Source organism: Varanus komodoensis, unplaced genomic scaffold (genome assembly GCF_004798865.1).
Source record: "Varanus komodoensis strain SLA01 unplaced genomic scaffold, ASM479886v1 scaffold7_1, whole genome shotgun sequence".
In the NCBI taxonomy this organism is placed as follows: domain Eukaryota; kingdom Metazoa; phylum Chordata; class Lepidosauria; order Squamata; family Varanidae; genus Varanus; species Varanus komodoensis.
In genome coordinates, this window is record NW_025336479.1 from 5,682,668 (window position 1) to 5,703,684 (window position 21,017).

The 21,017-nt window shown below is 43.0% G+C and overlaps 1 protein-coding gene across 1 annotated transcript in view; it reads right to left on the reverse strand.

Moving 5' to 3' along the window:
* Positions 1–5,611: 5,611 nt before the first annotated feature.
* The window catches only part of LOC123035431 (myosin-4-like), a 38,057-nt gene continuing 22,651 nt past the window's right edge, over positions 5,612–21,017 (reverse strand). The window contains 15 exon segments of the mRNA XM_044453590.1: positions 5,612–5,718; positions 8,315–8,449; positions 9,242–9,337; positions 9,530–9,634; positions 9,905–10,075; positions 11,573–11,698; positions 12,815–13,018; positions 14,092–14,400; positions 15,604–15,728; positions 17,109–17,274; positions 18,739–18,922; positions 19,374–19,570; positions 19,872–19,990; positions 20,595–20,721; positions 20,818–21,017. The exon segment at positions 20,818–21,017 is cut by the window's right edge and continues 105 nt beyond it. Of these exon segments, the coding sequence (XP_044309525.1) occupies positions 5,704–5,718; positions 8,315–8,449; positions 9,242–9,337; positions 9,530–9,634; positions 9,905–10,075; positions 11,573–11,698; positions 12,815–13,018; positions 14,092–14,400; positions 15,604–15,728; positions 17,109–17,274; positions 18,739–18,922; positions 19,374–19,570; positions 19,872–19,990; positions 20,595–20,721; positions 20,818–21,017 (2,279 nt within the window). The 3' untranslated portion in view covers positions 5,612–5,703.

The window sequence follows — 21,017 nt, forward strand, 5'->3', positions numbered from 1 at the left end:
AGGAGTTTTCTACAGGAGGCAGTTATCATAAATAAATATGTTTTGATAAATAAATATGTTAAACAATTATTTGGTGTTTCTGCTATGATGTTGCATTATTTTCTTATTGATACTGTGGTTTTGTTGACTTTATTTTGTTTTAACATGGTTTTGTGTTGTTTATGATGCTTTATGTTGTTTTTTATTATGAAAACCATCTAGAGAGCCATGTGGTTATGAAACGGTATACAAAAGTGCTAAATAAATAAATTTATTTCATGCATTATTCCATATCTATGGTTCATTATAGGTTCTTTGGACATCATGACCCTCCAGTTTCAATTCAAAAAAAACTTTGAGGGGTTTTTTTAAGAGCAGAAAAAATCTAGTAATTCATTGTAAAAGTGAAAGAAACTGCCTTTATCACGTGTCTGTTTGCATTATCCAGATGTATCACAGTGCCGACTAAAGGTTATATATAACAGAAAAACAGGAAAGGGAATGGCCCTTGTATACTGCTTGAGTCTCAGTTTTGCTGTGAAATGGAAAGCTGATATAATGAATTAACAGCTGATTACCAGCCTTGTGTAGAAAAGCTCTATTGCCATATTTGGGAAAAGTAAAGTGAAACATCTTGGTATATTATTTGGTGTTTTGATGGGCTAACAAGGGCTCTGATAACTTCAAGGGGAACGTTGGTTTTGCACTAAATGCAGAATCCCATATATGGAACAGTGCAGAAATTATAAAGAACAGCTTGTTGCTTGTTAGATATTTGAATATTTAGACAGGTTACTCTTCTGTCTGTGCAAAACGGAGATCCAAATGGCATTACACTAACAGTGCAACATGTAGTTGGGGTGTGTGTTTTACTCTAGTGTAAGCACACACAGCCATAATTGAGATTTCGGTTGCCACACTTCAAAAGAAGAGCATTCATCCACCCCCCCTTCCCTGTTTTCTTCCCCCAATTCCCCCACACAGAGACATTTCTAGAGAAGCTTTTAAAACAGAAAGCTTCTATGAGAAGGGCAGGATTGAGACAACAAGCAGTGGGTAGCAGGAGGTTTAATCCTCCTGTCAGAGTGTAGTGGCCCCAATCCTGGCGAGGGCTGTGCACAGTTGCTGTAGAGTAAACAAAAGGGAGGCCTCAGCTGCGTGCTTTGCAATTGGCATCATGTGTAGCTTGGCTCTCATAGGCTGCTTTTTGTGGTCAAGATGTATAGATGTGTCCCTGTGTCTGTCTACATGACATCAGCATCTCAGTATTTGTCCCTCAATGGTGTCTGTGTTCTACAGCCATCTGTGTATAAAGCTGCTATTCTCTAAGTGTGACTCACGAGTGAAAGTCTCTTACAATTAAACATAAAATGCCATGTTTGTAGAATGGTAAAGATGAGGCCCTAATCCCTTAAACCCCCAGGAATTCAGAATTAACATTCCCATGACAACTTTAATCCTTCAATTCGCAGAGAGGTACATGTATTTGGAAAGGCGGGGAGGGGAAGATTTGTCTGGCAGGTCTGCCTATACACTGTTCCAGGACCTGAGCATCATTAGTGCCCACAATGGCTGTCAAACTCGCTTCAGTTCTTTGATAGGAGCTGACACCTTACAGCTGCTTGTTCTTGATTCCTTTGGCTTCTGTCCTTCCACAGCCAGTGCCTCAGTTCCACACTTCCTTCTTTGCTGAGTGAGGGCATGTTTGATCATTCTTATTCAGCAACCCGCCCACCCGCAAACATGCACAAATGTGCTTTTACTCCAACATATCCTACAGCAGTGAAATGCCTTACAACCTCAATCATTTCTGTGGTGCTAGAAGTGCTCTTTTGCCTCTCAATATTTTTATTTAGTTATTTTAAAAAAGATATTTAGAAAAGTACATTAACTGGCAGTGTAAAACTTCATACAAAATGTCATTTTTATTGGAGACTAGTGTTTTTTGTAGTTTGGGGTGTTTTTCCAACCCGCTAAGAAATCTGTGTCTGGTGAGGTAAATGTTCCCCAATTAATCCTATGCCTTGTGCCAATCTACCAACACCCAAAGTGCTTATGTCTGTTTTTCTACATCAGTTTTCTTTGGAAAAAAATATGGGTCATTTCTGAGATTTAAAGGCACTTGAATGGTAAAATCAATAGATTCTGGGGATACTTTACAGCTGGGTGTGTTTTTGTTTCCAGAAAGAAAACTATAAGCAATCAGCAGGTGAAATTTGGGGACATTGGGCAGAAAATGGAGGTCTATATTGTAGGTGTACTTCTGTGTAAATTCTACAACAAAAAGTGTACTTGTCCTGTTTGCCAGGTTGGAGAAGGGGTTTAGCTTGGTCTAACTGCACAAGGCTGGATTTCTGGGTGAGTTTACATGGATCTGGTTGCATTTTCATTAAGGACAGGAATATATCTTCATGAACATGTACACATTCCTAACATATCTATACCACCAGCATAAGCCATTTCCAAGCCTGTTTTGCAATCACAGGTCCCTTCTAAAAAAAAACTCCCAAGAATTATATTTCAGTGCAGCACTAGTGTTCTCCTAACAGTTCTGAACACCCTCTACAAAAGCTACAATTCCCTAAGTTAGTGATGGCAAACCTTTTAGAGAGCAAGTGCCAAAACTACAACCCAAAACCCATTTATTTATCTCAAAGTGCCAACACTGCAATAAGACCTGAAAACTGAGGTTTTAGTTTAGAAAAAATAACTCACAGCCAGTCCAAGCAATATATATCCTTGGCTGCGCACTGACTGGCCATGTGAAAGCTTGGACGAGTCAGGCTAATGAGTCATGGCAAGTGACATCATCACCTGGCGCCGCTAGTCCTTTCCGAGCATGTGCATGGCCCCTATGTGCGCTGTTATCCGATGCTCGGCTGCTGGGGCGATGCTGGGGCAACTTGGCTTGTGTGCTGACAGAGAGGGCTCTGCGTGCCCACTGTGGCACACTTGCCATAGGTTTGCCATAACTGGCCTAATCCTACCCTGGTGCATACCCCTAACCCTAATATAGGGCTAAAGTTCCATTGAAAATAATGCGATTTTGAAAAAGCCTTCCTTGAGTAGCTTTTTCTGCACTGCTCATCATTTCTGCCCATTCTAAACACACTCCAACCATCAAAATCATGCTAGGAAAACCCCGTTTTTCTAACCCTAACCCAGCGATGGTGAACCTTTTAGAGACCGAGTGCCCAAACTGCAACCCAAACCCCACTTTTTTTGCCAACACTGCAAAAAAACCTGAAAACAGCCAGTCCAAGCAAATATATATATATCCTTGGCAGCACACTGACCAGCCATGCGAAAGCTTGGATGAGTCACGGCTAATGTGTCGTGGCTCGTGACGTCATGGCCTGGCACCACTACTCCTTTCCGAGCATGCACATGGCGCCTATGTGCGCTGTTATCCGACGCTCGGCTGCTGGGGCAGCTTGGCTCACGTGCTGACAAAGGGCTCTGCATGCCTGCTGTGGCATGTATGCCATGGGTTCGCCACCACTGCCCTAAATTGTTTTGCAGAGAGCAAAGTCAACCAAACTGTTCAACCAGTTTAAATTTCTAATATAGTTATGTTCCAGTTTAATTAAAAGCCATTCAATGAAGCCACTTTGGTATAGCTACCCTATTTCTAGAGATATTTGACTGCAGTTTTCATTTACCCTCTTCTCTTAAGGTCCTAGTCACCTTTCTTTTTAATCTCGAATAAGAATTGTACAACTGCACACATTTGCTTCATATGCAAATGTACAGGCGCACACACAAGCCATTCGCAGCTTTTTGTGAAGGAGAGCAGGAGAAATATGTATGGATAGTGCTTTACTACACTTTCTATAGGCACAAAATTGCATTGCTTCAATAGCAATTATAATTTGCACCTGCTTTTTTTGCATTTTCAGTATTGCTGACAACTGGGACATGATTTCTCAAACCCTAGCAGAGAACCCTTTTTGAACTAGGTGTCAATGGGGAAGGACAAGAGATGCAACGTCAGAAGCAAGATTTCTGTTCAGTCACATTTTTTTTGTTTGGACAAAACAAAACAGAAGCAAGAAAATAGTGTTCATCTTTAGTCTAGTATAAAGTCCAGCTGCACAGTCTTGGAAGCCTTATGTTGAAATGGTGGAGGCAACTGGGCAAGGGAAGGGTAGATGCACTTTGCTTCACAACACGCTAAAATAATGCCAACAAGCAGCTGGCATGATCCCTGAGCATTTTACAAACAAGCGTTGCCTGCAAAATGGACTTGTGTTAAATTTCAGGGGTGCAAATGGGGCAAATTCTGGTCTCAGCCAAATGGAAATGACATTCTCCTACTTCTCTGCCCAGTAAAGTATAGTTTCTCATCACCGTAAGAACTTCACTGGGGGACCTTTGCTATGGGCTCCCATCTTCTGAAGTTAGGTGAGTGGCCACCAAAAAGAGGGTTTTTCAACTATGGTGCCTCAACTGTAGAATGCTCTACTTGGGAGGTTCATCATATTTTTCCAGACCTTCTAAAACACCAGTTGATTTACTGTATTTGGCTCCTTGATGCTATTTTTATTCTGATATTACTGCTGTTTTTACTGTTTCCATTTTATTTTTTTAAAAATGGTTAAATCGCCTTTAATATGCCTGCAATTGAAAGTACAGCACATAGATCACATTAAACATAAAAATATGAACAAGTAAAATATTACTGTAATGCACACTAATATTTACCTGGTAATTAATATCCACTCAGATGACATTACATATCTAGCTCTTAGCTTGTTTGCTTAGCAGAATGGGGAGGGGGGAACTTAGGTGAGCCTGACCTAGTTGATTATTTTAAATTAGGGTGTGCAGCTTTCAGCCTTCAAGATCTTTTGATCTACTACAGCTGCCATTAGGCCTAGCCAGAAAAGCAAATGGTGTAGGATGATGGGAGCTGTAGGCTGAACATCCGGAGAGCCACAAGTTGTCTATCCATGTTTTAAATGGTAGATCCAGTCTACCTAGTTGTTATTAACCTCAGATCTCTGTACTTAACCTTTTTTACTTGTGTTAGTTTGCAGAAAACAACAGAAAATTATGCACAACACTATTCAAGGCGTTCAGGCAGGCACCAGAACTCCTTGGAGATTTTGTCTTATGTTTGTCTGGCTTGTCTCTAGACCTGGCTTGGAAACACAATACCTAATGTTGTATCTTCTTTGTATGAATTCCTTGGAGTGCTTCCTCCAAAGAAGCAAAAACGGAGAGGGATCTTTCAAAGAGAAAGATCATGGTGGCCACTCGGTTGTGCAATGTTCTCCCCAGTGAGTTCCACCCTGGTGCCAATATTGTCATATTGTGTGTTCCAGGTTAAGAATTAACTTTCCTTCCAGGAATCTGACAGCATATGACAGTCTTTAATGTTATCTTTCACTAGGCACAGGTAGCTTTCCCATTTTTTTGTGTTAAACATTTTCTATTATGTTTTATCATGCTGTGAATTGCTCAGAGAAGTTTGGCTGTTGAGCACTATAGAAATGGAATGAATTGATAGCTACACAATGCTGAATTAAGTTAGAATTCCACCCCTGGGTTTGATGCCCACATTCCCATTCTCTTTTTTCCTAGTGGCGCGTGATTTTTAAAAGGTCAGAAACGAAATTTGCTGCACAAATGTATTTTTATTCAGGTCAGATAGTTTACTTATACATTGGCCGTGGAGACTCCACATTGTGCAGAATCATTGCAGTCAGAGCCAGGTTGACCTCATTCTTCAGGTTTCTGTACAAAAATAAATTACAGTATTTTCAAAGGTAATGAGGTGACACAAGAGTTAATATGAAAAGACTGTAGGCAGTAGGAGGAAAACTGTGTGGATGACAAACAGACAAGAATGCTGCCTTTTACATTTTCAGAATGAGAGAAGCACTCACCCTCCCTCTCTGTGTTTTACAGAAACACACTCTCTCTCTGGGACAGTTTTTGTGACAGCTACTGGAGTGGCCTGCTTTTCTTTCCCTGGCTCTGAGGTGCAGCACACACAGGAAGCAGAAGTTTTGGGGACAGGAAGCAGAGACGGGAGGATCAAAAAGACCCCTGACATGCTGCAAGGATCTGCTCTAGATTTCTGTCCATTTAAGAGCCATGAAGCTCAGAGAAATTCCTGACCAAGAGAAATGATACTGCATGAGGTAGGCAATATGATCCCCAGCAGATGTTTTGGCCGACGGTTCCCATCAGCCTCTGAGCCAACACCAAGTTGCCTATCACCAACCCAGAGATCATGATCTCACTTAGTTTTGTGGCAACTACAAGAAGCTTCATGGGGTGGAGACAAACAGTGTACTTGTGCAACTAGTGTCAGAGAACAGGTCCACCATTAATGGTAACAGTGGTGGGGCCTGGATACTGTGCTAAGAACAACTGAGCTGAGTAGACCTGGTGTCTGGAAAAAATCTGTACCAGGTCTACCTTTAATTTTTTAACTTGACGGCCCACATAAAATTGGCAGCTGGCTTTGTTAATATAAAGACTGTGGGTTCTATCCAATGTTAGTCTTGTTTAGTGTACACCCATTGAAAAGACTGGAACTTAGGTTAGTCATAACCAAGTTCATTGCAGCAGGCCCACTCTAAGCAGAGTTTGATGTAACCCTGTCACTTTTCTCTTTGTTTCTGCTCTCTGCCTACCTGGGAACTTGTGTCTATCAAAAGAAAGAGCAAGTATTTGTGTTTTCCATAATGGAGGTCAGTTATTGTTTCTTGTCCTAGAACTGACTGATTTAGTCAATCTGCAATGTCTGTCCAGAGACTGAGTCTAAACAGCAGATATCTTAGCTGTAACAGCCCCACATGTGCTGGTGTCCCACCCCCAAAAACATGCCAGGAGACCAAATAGTAATATTGTAGAACATCACAGAGTTGTTCTACACTGGTCTAAGCTGGGTTCAGACAACATGCCATAGTTGGTGCCATTAAAACCATGCTAAGAAATAACAGTTTGTTCTATGCTTTATCTGTACCATCGTGACTTGTGTTGTCTCAACCCAGGACATGGTTTCCATAAGTCATGGTATGCAGCAACCACATAGACCTCTGGAAAGAGTGGAAAGCTATTCCACTCATCCAGCCTGTATGTGTGGACCTGTGAGGAAGAGGCAAACAACATAGGCAGGAGCAATGAAACTTGGGACTGAATTTCAGGCCAACAGTGGGAGGATAGAGCAGGGAGGATGGAAACCATAATAAAGTAGAAACCACTTGATCATCATGTCCAAAAAGAGAAACCATAGTAACCACACGTTTGCTTGTTTGGTTGTGTGAATACAGCCTAACTCTCCCACTGCCCTCACTAAAATAGGTGTCATCAGTATCTCCAGGCTCCTGGTTTCTTGGGAATCTTTGGGTTGTTTGTACCAGTTGTATGCCTCTTTCTCCCTAGGCTGAATTTTGTCACTAGGCTGCTAAGGTGATCAGCAATTCAGATGCCAAAATGTTACACTTTTGTTCTTGTTAATGGAGCTAAATGGAAGAAATGTAGAAATGTACACTGATCATGTTCACACATTAAGTGTACAGTTTTTGGCAGACAAAAGCAGCTAGGTTGGAAAGACCCCTGTGTGAAGCACTGGTGGGCTGCGGACAGTCCAAATATACTGATCACACTAACCTGCAGATTGGGAATGGGGAACCTCCAGTCCATGGGCCTAGACCGGCCTGTGGAAGTTTCCCACCCAGCCCTCAAAGCCTTTGGCTCCCTCCATGGGCTGCTCCACAGGCACTGCTAGCAGGGGCTTGGGATGGCAACCCCCCTGCTATACTCCACTTGGAAGTGGGAGTGGCATCCGAAAACAGATACTTTGTCCACCCTGCATTCTTCTTTGCCTTGGTCAGCCAGAGGAAGCCCCCATGCATGGATGTTGGGTCCTGACCAACCTGCTTTGTCTGCCCCACACCTTCCCCACTGGGGAGGACATGGGGCATGCAGTCACTCAGACCCACACCCAGAGTAAGTTGCCACCCCAGCTATAGAAGGACCATTCGGCAGCTTCCTATGTTCATACCCTATTTATGTCTACTCAGGAGAAAGTTCCACTTACAGGATCATGCCCCTAAAGGGACAATTGTTTTATCAAGTGAATTTAAAACAGACATTGTCAGAAAGACTTCTTTGCATTGGAAATACACTCTCTTATCTGCTAACAAATATCAGAAGTTAATAACAAAAGGAGCCTCAAAGGCAGTCTAAGCTTTATATAGGAAAATCAATATGGGACTTATTCGAGGAGCAGGCCTGAAATCTGAACACACAAGCAGAAAAATGTTACCAACAGAAAGGCAGGGCAGAAAACACTTCCTCCCATCCCCCAGGGGCTTACCTTTCCCCCAATGTCACGACTCTTGGCCCTCAGCTTGTTGACCTGGGACTCAGCAATGTCTGCTCGCTCTTCAGCTTCTTCCAGCTCATGCTGAGCTTTCCTGCACTTGGACAGGTTTACATTGGCTTGCTCCTCCTGACATGAGACACACCAAAAATGAAATCAGCAGCACAGCCAGAGCCACTGCTTAGTAATACGTGTGAGACAGGAAATGCTTGGAGGTGACCGATGTGAGGTCTCCCCTCCCTCGCCTCTTCTCTCGCAGGAATTGACAGCTGCATTGTGGATGAATCTATGATGTGGATAAGAGGGTCACTGCCAGGAAAAGGAATATTCTTCCTTCACATGCAAGAGTATCATGATGGGTGGTTATCCTGCACTGGAACAGGCCAAAATGACATTAAGCATTTAGTATTTTACGTGTGAACTCTGATGCATATTTAGCTGTTTGTATCATACTTTGTAAACTGCTTTGGAGAAATATTTATATTTTGAAAGTGGCTTAAAAGTTTCTTACATAAGTGAAATGGGAACACTGGAGTCTCATATTAAATGGCATGGAAGGGAAATGTTGGCTATCCTTTGCTGTCCTGTGATGTTGGACTGAAGAAGCTGTCTGAGTGAAAAAGCTAACCTCGTAGGGGTTGGTGTACCAGTGTCAGGGAAGGCACCATTACCCACCACACACCTTTCACTTGTGAAGGTGGTGTTATAAGAAATGGTGGCTCCTCCTTACATGGGAGGTGATTGTCCCAGGATGTGGGGTTCCATAGGAGTCAGAGACCTGTTAGGTTTATCTTGATATACCCTCAATAAAGGGTGTAACCTCATTCAAACTCACTTCCTCCACAGTGCTGAGTGCTTTTCAAGCTGTCTGGACAATCTAGGTTTAAGCATGATGGAACCATTTGCACTCTGTGCACTTACAGCCTCTTCAGCTTGTCTCTTGTACGCTTTCACCTTCAGCTGCAGCTTGTCCACCAGGTCCTGGAGCCTGAAAACATTCTTCTTATCCTCTTCAGCCTGCAAGGAATGCAAAAGTAGCTAACACAACAGGGATCTTAGTGTGTGACTGCTGAAGATATCAGGGTATGGCTATCCTCCAGAGAAGATAGAAAAGGTAAATATAGAAGTTTTACTGAAGCACTGCTCTCTCTCCCAAACTAATAGAAAAGAACCCCAGGAACTAGATAAGTGGAGGAAAGAACTGATTACCTGGTAAGTGATTTCTTTCAGCTTCCGCTCATATTTCCGCACTCCTTTGATAGCTTCAATTCCTCGCTTCTGTTCAGCATCAAGCTCATTTTCTAGTTCATGCACCTAAAGAGAATATCCTAATGAACAGATCAAGCTCTAAAGGGAAAGATCAATTAATCTTTGAAAAGTTATCATAGTGCCTGGGAGAAGCAACTGATTCTGGAGGTGCATTATCACAAAAATCCTGTTACAGTATTACTATGGTAGCCCAATGGTCATTAACCTTCTGATGATGTTGTCTCTGAAGTCAGTGCTAGTCCCCAAATCATTTGTCCCTGTGATAAGCTGGCAAACCCATAAATGGGTCTGGTGCCACATACACCCCACACATACCCTGGTTTCCAGCTTCTGGAGCTGCTTCTTCCCTCCTTTCAGTGCCAGCTGCTCTGCCTCGTCCAGACGGTGCTGCAGGTCCTTCACCGTCTGCTCCAGGTTCTTCTTCATCCTCTCCAGGTGAGCACTGGTGTCCTGCTCCTTCTTCAGTTCCTCTGCCATCATGGCAGCCTAATCAGAAGACTCCAAGTGGTAATATCTGTAAGTGCCTGCCTGTCTATGCAGCTTGTACCAAGATACTCAATGCCATCTCTCTTCTCCTACCCTTTGCTCCTCAGCCCATGCTCCATGTGCTGTGCTTCACAGAAATGGTTTATCTAATTTTCCTTTCTGTAGCTGATAACTTGTCTTCTTGAGTCTAGACTTTAGTTTAAAAGGGCACACTCACTGGTTTGGAATATAGGAATCATGTTTTGTTTTGCTTTGCTTAGCTATGAACTCTACGCTGTAATGCTGGGTTTTATCACTAGGTGTTGCTATAGCAGTACTTGTACACTGTGCAGCTAACCGCCCCGCTAGAGCAGCGGAAAGTAGAAATAAATCATGCAAAGGCCTTGGAAGACAGCTGCTCATTCATTTGAATTGCAGTGGGGAGGCTAAAAAGCCTCTCTAGTTTTATTGGTAGTTTGGGACTGCATTTGTCAAACAGGCAACTATTAGGAAAAGAATGATTTTCAGCTATGATTAAAGGCATTTGTAACCATATGGTTCTGATGAAGCATCAAAGCTCCAAATAGGTTAGGTACAGACTGGACCTTTGATTTTGTTAGCTCTGCCTTAAGCGTGTTGTTGCCAAATGTTCCTGCAGTTCTGCTCTACTTATATGTCTGAGGAGAAGGACAATTCGCTGGAAGAACCAGCTGCAGCTGACAGCTGGAAGAAATAAGGCAAGCAGAACTGTTTCTTCCCTGCCTTCCCAAATGGAAGAAACCAGAGCAGAAAATACATTTGAACAACGAAGACCGAAATCAGCAGCCATCGGCAGAGCATTTGTTAAGTGCCCTTGTGTTAATGCAAAACTGTTTCAGACACTGGAGAACCAGAAAACCAGCTCTTTTGATAACAGGTTGTTCAGCCATCTTCCCAGTTTGTACAACTCGGAAGCCCGCGTCACTCATGCAAGCAACTACATGTATGATTGACTGCAAATTACTTGTGCAGAGGACTTGTAAGCAACTCCCTGCACGGATGGGCAATCTCCACCAGGCAACAGAAAAACTGGCGGGGGGCAGGGGGAGAAAGGGTTTCAGCAGCCACAGTGATCAGTGCATGACTGTGCCTGGTGACAGTGACCCACGTGTTGGTGACTTCCCGTCTCGACTTCTGTAACGCGCTCTACGTGGGGCTACCCTTGAAGACGGTCCGGATACTTCAATTGGTGCAAAATAGAACTGCCAGGCTGCTGATGGGGACTGGGCATTGTTCTCATATATATATATAGCCGAGATGGTACCAGTTATTAAATTATTGATTGTATTTTATGTTTATTTTATGGATGTTGTGAGCCGCCCCGAGGCTTTGTTGCAATGGGGGTGGCATAGAAATGTTTTAAATAAATAAATAAATAAATAAATAAATAAATAAATAAATAAATGTGTTGCCTGACGGAGTCACCGACAGAAGATGGCACTCTAGAAAACACCCAAGTGGCTGCCTACAAACTCTTACATCTGTAATTGCCTTTTTGGCCTTCTCCTCAGCATTCCGTGCCTGCTGGATGGCATCATCAATTTCTCCCTGGAACTGAGCGAGATCTGCCTCCAGCTTCTTCTTCATGTTGATCAGGCTTGTATTCTGTGGGGGTATTGGGGAATTCCATTAGTTTTTGGCTCCAGTGCAGTTCCATTCACTACTCATACTGCCACAACGAAGGATCAAGATCCTGAGCACTGAGGTCATGTACCTTATTATACTTCACTTGATGACCCAAAGAACTTGGCTCAGACTAACTAAGGATAACCTTTTGCTCCTGCAAAGGCTGGACAAGAACCTTAAGGATTTGGGGCCATCTTCTCTCATGGATAATTTCTGTAAGTGTCAGGATGAGTGCAAGTGCTGCTGTGGGACTGTAGCTGCAGAGTCGGACTTTGATTCAGTGGTGGACTAGATTGGTTTACAACCCAATTCAGTCAAGAGGCCTGCAAGTTTTGTTCAGCCTAGTTTTCCTTTGCTTGCAGGCCAGGGGAGGTGGTTTAGGCAATTCTGCTCATTCTGAATGAGCAATGTCAAATGATGAATATAATTATGCCTAATTTCACATCAGGGAGTAACCCAAAAGAAATCAAGCACTCCTGAGAAGCTCTAAGACTTGATTCTGAACAACATGTTTTAAAACCAAGAAAGCCAATAGCTTCTCTGTGGGAATCAGGCAGGCAGGGGGAGATTGAACTAAGAAATCCTGGAATTAGAAGTGTCTGTGGAAAGCAGAATAAAAATGCTTTCTTTAAGGTCATGCTGATTTATGATCTAGAAACCCATGTGAGTTTAATTTCAGGAGGAGGGCTCAAACAACCTCTCCTTTGCATTTAAGCTGATGCCAAGACTACAAGGCCTTCTCCAGGAACATCCTGAAACCCCACCTGCCTAGACCTTCTATCATCTGAGCTGCCCAACACACTTCCCAGCCATAAACTGCTTCTTGAACTGAGCCATGTGCCTATAACTTCTATCATCATTATTGACTATATAAGAAGTCTGAACTATTAAGATCTGCTGCAAAAAACAGCCTCACTAATTTTGGTGTTTTGTGCCAGAGTGTGTACCAAATAGGCAGGCCATCCCAGTCACTGCTTTTCTGTGGTTCACTTTTCCTGTATGTCACACCATGGCTGGGACAATGCAATGGGTCTGTGGTGACTCAGCGGGAGCCTGGCGTGAGCCCTAAAGGTCTTTCAGCCATGTGATTCGTACCTGTGAGCGCAGGAGTTGCACCCGCTCACTAGCATCCGTCAGCTCTTGTTCGGACACTTTGCGAGCACGCTCAGTCTGCTCCAGAGCTGCCCTCATTTCCTCAAGTTCCGTGGTCATTAGATTGTTCCTGCGCTCCACCATCGCCAGCTGCTCCTTCAAGTCATCATTGTCTCTCAGAGCATCATCCAGGTGAAGTTGGCAATCCTGCAGTTTGTAAAAAAACAAAACAAAAAAACCCTTCTGGATTTCAGAACATCAGAATGATGCCATCCTCTGTCAGTCAAAAACTGACACTGAAATTGCTGAACTTTTTTTTACTTTCCTTTTTTGCAGGTTGGGACATGGAAATAAGCTACCCAAAGACAGACAAGTTTATAATCCAGTTTTCATGTTACTTGAAATGATGGAAACAGAAATGAAAACCAGAAGGAAGTCTACATAAAATGCTATTCTGCTAAGTGCCAGAAGATTGTCATGTAGGGATTGTGGAGCTTATTCTGCACCTTTCTTGATTATCATGGCCAAAGGGCTTCAATAAGTTTGCTCTTTTAAAATTTGTTGCCTTTAAAAAAATAAACATGGTATTTAAATTATCTTAGTGAACTGAAAATTCCTTTTGTGAACAGGATGTAGCTCATGGACAAAGCACAGATTCTGAATACAGAAGATCCTGGTTGCAGTCCCAGGTACCCCCAGATAGGCTGGAAAAATTCCTGCCCGAAACCTGGAGAGCCAATGGTAGACTATGTCAATAATATTGAGAGAGCTGCACCCAAGGCCTGGCTGTGTATCCAGCTTCCTGTATTGCTATGAGGGGTGGAAAAATGCAATAACTAATCACATTCTTAGCACAGTATTCATGGCTACAGAGAGCACAGGGGGTGGCCCTATGGCCTTCCAGATATTGTTGGACTAAAGCTTCCATCATCCTTGATCATGGGCCATGTTGACTGAAGCTCGAGAGCCAGTGTGGTGTAGTGGTTAAGAGCGTGGGACTGGGACTCAGGTGATCTGGGTTCTAGTCCCTGCTCGGCCATGGAGCCAACTGGGTGACTTTGGGCCAGTCACAGACTCTCAGCCCAACCTACCTCACAGGGTTGTTGTTGTGGGGATAAGATGGAGGAGAAGAATGATGCCTTGAGCCCTTTGTAGGAAAAAGGCAGGATATAAATTGAAAAAAGAAAAAAAAAGCTGATGGGAAATGGATATTTGGAGGGGGCACAGGTTCCCTAGGCAAGTGAATGCAAAGTCCAAATAAAGTATGTCATTAGATTGACCTTCAGTTGCCCTTGGATGTTCTTCAGGTGTTTCTGTGTCTCAGCAGCTTGGCGGTTGGCGTGGCTCAGCTGGATTTCCATTTCATTCAGATCTCCCTCCATCTTCTTCTTAAGTCGCATGGCATCATTCCTGCTCCTGATCTCAGCGTCCAGCGTGCTCTGCATGGAGTCTGTCATCCTCTGGTGATTCCTCTTCAGTTGCTCAATCTCCTCATCCTTCTCTGCAACCTTCCTATCAATCTCAGACTTTATCTGGTTCAGCCCTAGCTGGACACGCAGGATTTTCCCCTCTTCATGCTCCAAAGAACCCTGGTTTGATTAAACACATTCATTCATTCCAGTTCTGTTTCTCCATTGGAAACACCTACAGCATCCTCTGCTAGGAGAATAGACATGCTCAGAATTCCAGACTCTGCTCGACAGAGAAATAAATCCCCCCAAATTCAATTCACTGAACAATATGTTCATGTGGAAAAAAAATATTGCTGCTCCAAATTGGGAACAAGGAAGGCAAAACAATGACCTTACATTGTACAAAGGAAATTCCCAAAAGGTCAGTGCTGCTGACCCTGAAATATTTTCATCTCTGCTAGTTGTTATAAGAACTCCGTAACTTTAAGATATGGTGACCGAGTTTGCTTTTTCCCTCCATCTTCCCCATCCCCCTTTTATTTTGTGCTGTGTTTAAATTGTATGCTTGATGGCAGTGACTGTTTTGCTTTGCTTTTTCCTCCAAGCTGCTCTGGGAGCCTTAGAAATATAGAAAGTGAGTCAGAAGGGCTCTCCCAGGCCATCTAGTCTGACCTCTGGCTCTAGCCTACTCCACTCATTTAATTCCCTACATGTGATTGCCCAACATGTGGAGCCCTTTTGGTTGAAAGGTGGGAACAAAATGCCTTAAACCAATAAAATACTAAAACAGGATTGATATATTCAGTAATCATCATCATTATTCATTTAATTTCTATACCATCCAATAGCCCAATCTCTCTGGCCATTCATAGTAATCCACCAAAATGAAAATCATTTTTCATTTTTAACATCTTAATCTTTCTAACACTAACAGAAAAACAATAGCAGAAACAAATTTTGTATCAAAATAAAATGAAAACCTAACCCACCACTGAAAGGCTCCTGACAGCTCCACTGTTACTTAGCTGCTGGCCTAGCTCAGCCTCCAAATCTTCTGTGCAAAATGCAATTAGCTTTTTGATTTGGCTGCCCTGAGCATTTAGTCATGGAGCTAATGTGCTTCCTCAGTTTAATCATGCATTCTATTTTTAGCCATAAGGTGGCAATAAAAATCCTTCAAACTCTTCAGTTGGAGGTAGCTAACTCTAAACCATAAAAGTTGGCACTGCTATTGCAAAACTACTGTCTCAAGGACTGGGGAAAGAACTTTTCAAGCCACGCTGTCTTGTTCATATTACAGCTGAGGTGGCTACAGAGAGCAGGGACTTTTCATCTATAATGAATCTCAATTCATCATGTCTCTGAGGTGGTCATATTCACCTCTGCTTCTTCCAAAGCAGCTTGCAAGTCGGACTTCTCTTGTTCAATCTGTTTTTTTGCTTTCTCTAATTCATGATGGCTTTTTCCGGCCTCAGCTATCTGCTCAGTCAGGTCAGAAATTTCCTCTGCACAAGGGAAATACAGATTTCATAATAATCACCATTACTAATATTGCAATATTATCAAAATCTGAGGTTCTGCAGCACATTAGTAGCAATATTGTTGACCAAAATATTTTGTAATCAATCAAAATGGCCTTTTGCATTAAAAATAGTTTATGGCTGTTTAATCCAAGGGCATAATCCAGCCAAAATTAAGCACTTTAGACTGTACTGATATCAGTAAGAAAGTTAAAAATATGAACATTTTTCTACTTGGAAAAAAACATAGGATAAAAAAGTGAAACATCAAATATAGTTAAAGTTAAAATACTAGTAAGCCATCACAATCTGACAAAATATTTGTCAAAACAAAACATTATTTATTTATTTTATTTATTAAAACATTTTTATAACATTGAGGTTATTGAACAATGCTTGCAATATCAAAAACTATGTAAGATGGTGTTTCACTGCCTCCCCTTAGCAAACAATTACGTTAATATAGTGAAGGTGCCACCATTAAGGAAGTCCTGCTTCTCTGAAGTTTCTGTTCCATACTAACGATGACTGACTATAGCAGAAACCCTCCCACCGCCCTTCATGGACGGGAAGCAAATATGGACAGCACTTGCTAGGACATGCCACAATCAGCTACTGTACAATGTATACAAGTAGAGTTCAGAATAGGAGGGATGGGAACAAAATTGCTTTAGCTTGTATCTTAATACGAACTGCCTGAATTAATATAGGTTCCTAAAGCAGAATGCTTTTCTCCAAATTTTGTGTCACAGTTCTCAGATCAAAATTTGTGTATGCATAGGCTGGAATGTATACACAAACAAGTCTTTTGGGAGGAATTCAGATGAAATTTCATGCTGGTTTTAACAACAGTTGGAAACTGATGCAAAAATAGGAAAGGATAAACTTCCATGTGGAAAAAATGCAGCTAATATAGAAAGCAAAATGGACAGGGCTGTCTATTCCTAGGGCATCAGTGCTCACATCTGTAGGTAATAGTCCATTCACATGCATGCATGGCCGTCACTTGTTGATATATAAACTGGCAGAATGGAAGACAAGCTTGCACTGAAGCAATATAGGAGTTCCACCTGTGGTGTTTGATTAGTGGAAGCTAATTTACACACGCAAGCCACCACTTAAAGCTGCAGCCATCCAGTGCAAACGGGACTTCAGATTGTCAGGCTGCACAGGAAGGGGAGAGAATATGCCTCTGCAGCACTGAGCTGGGATTTACCACAGTCCTGCTTAATGCTTCGCTAGTCTCAAGCTGTAAAAGCAACAGGCATGTGTATAGGTCAGCCAACACCAAGAGGAGAGGTTGTGTGAATGAGCCCTTAAGAAACCCCTAAGTCGGAACAAGGGCTAGAGGAGAATGCATCTTACGTTGCAGGTTTTTGTTCTCTCGCCTGACAGTCTCAAGATGGTCGAGCACCTCCTCATAGGCATTCTTCATTTTGAAGATTTCGGTACTCAGAGATCGTGACTCCTTCTGAGAAGCCTCCAGTTCAGCCTGGCATTCTTGATACTTCTGCTTCCACTCCGCTAGCACCTAGAAAATGCATGCGCTGACACGGCAAAGGAACACAGCCCTGTGCACACCCTGGAGTCACAGAGAATGCTTACACTGGGCACCCCTGGGGAACCGCTAGGGGCACAGGGCCAGCAGCTGGCGCTTACTCGGCTCCCTCTGAAAAAGACAACATTGGCTGGCCGGTTCAGAGCAACACCTGGCTGCCTGGTTTAACTGTGTTTTAATTTCCCAACTTGGCTCTGCAGCATTAAAAAGAATTGCAGTGGCAGCCCCCAGCCATTTGGCACTGCTCAGAGCAGTGATGCTGCCTGCCAGCACAGTCCCGGCAGCCCAACAGGGCCCGCCAACAGTGACGGGGCCCCGCCAGGAGTCACTTGGCCAGATCTCTTCACATAGGGAGCCATCTCTGAACTGCCTTCTGGCTTCCTGTGTGCTCAAAAATTCTGCACTGTCTGGGAATGGCTCTTGGCAGCTGCTTGACTACAAAACAATTGCTCCCTCAAGTGTGCTTTAGTATATAAGCTCCAAATATATAGCATTTCTATGAATTAGTCCTAATGGACAAGCAAGTGAGTGGGCAGTTCTGATTTCCTAGCTCTACCAATCCAAAGGCATTGTGCTGCTCCTCTGTCTTTCCATCCATAAAATATTTTTTGCTGGTAAGAAACAAGAAAATGAATGAGGGGAGATTCAGGATGGTTACAAAATGAAGCCAATATCATCTGGATCCCCTGTTAAATTCTGCAAATGAGGCAGTGTAATGGCTTGGTAAATGTCTCATGTGGAGACATCTCAAAATGATTGCAATGGGTTGAAGATTGGAGCCAGCTTAATATTGACAATGGTAATTTCAGGCTTATGGAGCTTTCCTTCGGATCCCATCTTGTGGTATCTAAAGATCAGCCTGTTCCCTACCATGGGTCCTCTGGTCCTGCAGATGGTTCCTGTTTCACACAGTACAAAATGCACCACTCCAGTACACAAGTAAAGGTAAAGGTTTCCCCTTGACCTGAAGTCCAGTCATGCCTGACTGTAGGGGGGCGGTGCTCATCTCCGTTTCCTAGCCAAGGGAGCCAGCGTTTGTCCGCAGACAGTCTCCGTGGTCATGTGGCCGGCACGGCCAAACACCAAAGTGCACGGAATGTTGTTACCTGCCCAAAGTGGTACCTTTTTATCTACTTGCATTTGCATGCTTTCAAACTGTACACAAGTACATACGTATTAAAAGGCCCTAATGTTGCATTCCCTTTTGCCCACACATGTTTTTCCTTTTCTGTCATATATTTTTGGACTGTAAACCTGCAGGCAGGGACTGACTTTTTTTTACTAATTATATGTAACCCACTCTAGAAACCTTTTTGGCCCAAGACCAGGATGAAAACACTCCAAGTAAACAAACAGAAGTACATTATATAGGCTAGAGAGATACCAAATAAACTTATGGGTGAGGTAGGACTGAGCCACCCAATAACAAAAGCAGACCTTATCAAAGTTCTTCTGCCTTTTGTCCAGGCCAGCACAGGCTGCATTGGACCTCTCCACATCGGTCATGAGGTCATCAACTTCTCCCTGCAGTCTTTGCTTAGTCTTCTCTAGTGAAGCGCACTTAGAATTGACAGCTTCAATCTGCTCTTCTGATTCTTGAAGGCGCTGTGCCAGCTTCTTCCTGAAAGGCAAAGAACTCCCTGATGCATATGAATATTGTTTTCCAAACAGCTCTTGAGTACAGGAAGAAAAGGAATGGAGAAGAAGGCTGGTGGACTAGACTGCCGGCATTTGGGTAATGAAACAGCAAGAGAGATGGAAAGGACCTACCTGTGTCAGATAACTCAAAGTGATAAAATAGGTGTTCTGAGTTTAGCAGGAAGGCACCAGGTGCTAGAAGAATAGTTGTTTTTTTAGTGAAACAGAACTAAAGGGCAAGGAAGTAGCTGGGTTGGGAGGTGTTTTGAGAACAATTCTGATTGCTGTAAAATAACAGAAAACAGGTAGCATCGAGTGCAATTAAAAATGGAAAACAGCAGAATATTTGGTGTCAAAAGTCACCATTCCTACTACTGGTATGCCATTTCCTGTCATTCCCAAAGCTCTTTCCCAGCTTCTTCCATGGTACATACTTGGCTTCTTCCAATTCCTCTGTACGCTGAATGGCATCCGTTTCGTACTTGGTTCTCCACTGGGCAACCTCACTGTTGGCCTTGGATAAAGCACGTTGCAGCTCACTTTTGGCTTCCTGCTCCTCTTCAAACTGCTCACGGAGCAAGTCACAATCATGGCGAGACGACTGTAAGGCATGGGCCAGTGCATTCTTTGCCTGTGGGTTGATAGTTTATTAGAACGGTGACCCCCTGGGTAGCATAGTATGCAAGTTATTTCCATCATCTGTCTCTTAATGATGCCACATAAGACATCCAGGATTTGAAATTTGTTTCAGGATGACATCTACTGAAACCCAGAACTCCTGTGTTTGTGAAGTAGTTGAAAATGCTAGCTTATCTCACATTCATTTATTAACATACGCCCTAAATGTATTCTGCATAAATGCCAAGACTGTGCTCCCCCTAAACCCAAGGGCCTCTAAGGCAGTTCTCCCTCTGATAACTGAGAGAAGTCACCTTGTTTTCTTCCTCCAGCTGCCTCTTGAGCTCCTCAGTTTGCTGAGTGAAGGCTTGTTTACCTCTAACCAACTGAGAAATCAAAGATTCTTTTTCTTCGAGTTGTCGAGTAAATTCACCTAATGAGGGGCAGGGTGGAAAATAACATAATCCATACTAGAGATCACCTGCTCCCCAAGTAATCCCACATATATCCATGTGAATACCAAGTTGTGTGTGCAATGGAGGCATGCAAGACACAAATGCTGCCCCGAACTCTGTACACAACTAGAATTACCAGAAATACATAGAGGAGATAGTCCAAGGATGCCCGTAAGCCCCTTTTTGTTCAAGTGGGTGGTAGAGCATTCCCCAGACTTTTCAAGAAGAAATTGCCAAAGTTAAATAAATGTTTGTGGTATTTGTTAACATAGAAGTTGATAGTCCAGAGAAAGCTAAGACAGGTATGTTCAGACAGCTACAATATAAATGTAGCTATCTTGTTTATTTAACAGTCAGCTTTTATACAAATTTGGTAAATAAATAAATGCAATTTTGGGAGGTATGCATGTGTGTTCCAGGCACCATCCTTGGGGCCAAAGAAGTTATGCATCTCTATACAGGTTACATGGAATGGCCTATCTTGATCTCCTTTATGGAAAGGGGAGATAGGGATAGTTGCAACTAAATGATAACTATCAGGGTAAATGGTCCTGATTTATAGTAGAAAAGTGACAAACTCACCATTTTCAGTGTGTAGCCGTGCTTTTTGTGTGTTGAGATCATTGATCAGCCTCACATGTTCTTCATCTTTCGTCCTGATTTCACTGAACTGGTCTTCAAGTGCTCGGCACATCTTTTCCAGATTGCTCTTTGTAAAAGAAGAAGAATTAAAAATGAAAAGATGTGTTTTACTTAATCTACTAGAGCAGAACAGCCAGTCACAATGCAACATGCAACAGTCTACCTTCGCTTTAGAGACAGTTTCCATGTTGCTAGCAAGGTCATCAATCTCCATCTTCAGCTCACTCTTCTCCTTCTCCAGCTTCTGCTTGACTCGCTGCAGGTTGTCGATTTGTTCCCCAAGTTCAGCCGCGCTGTCCGCGTGCTTCTTGCGGAACGCAGCTGCGGTCGCTTCATGCTGCAGAGTGGCCTCTTCAAGGTCCC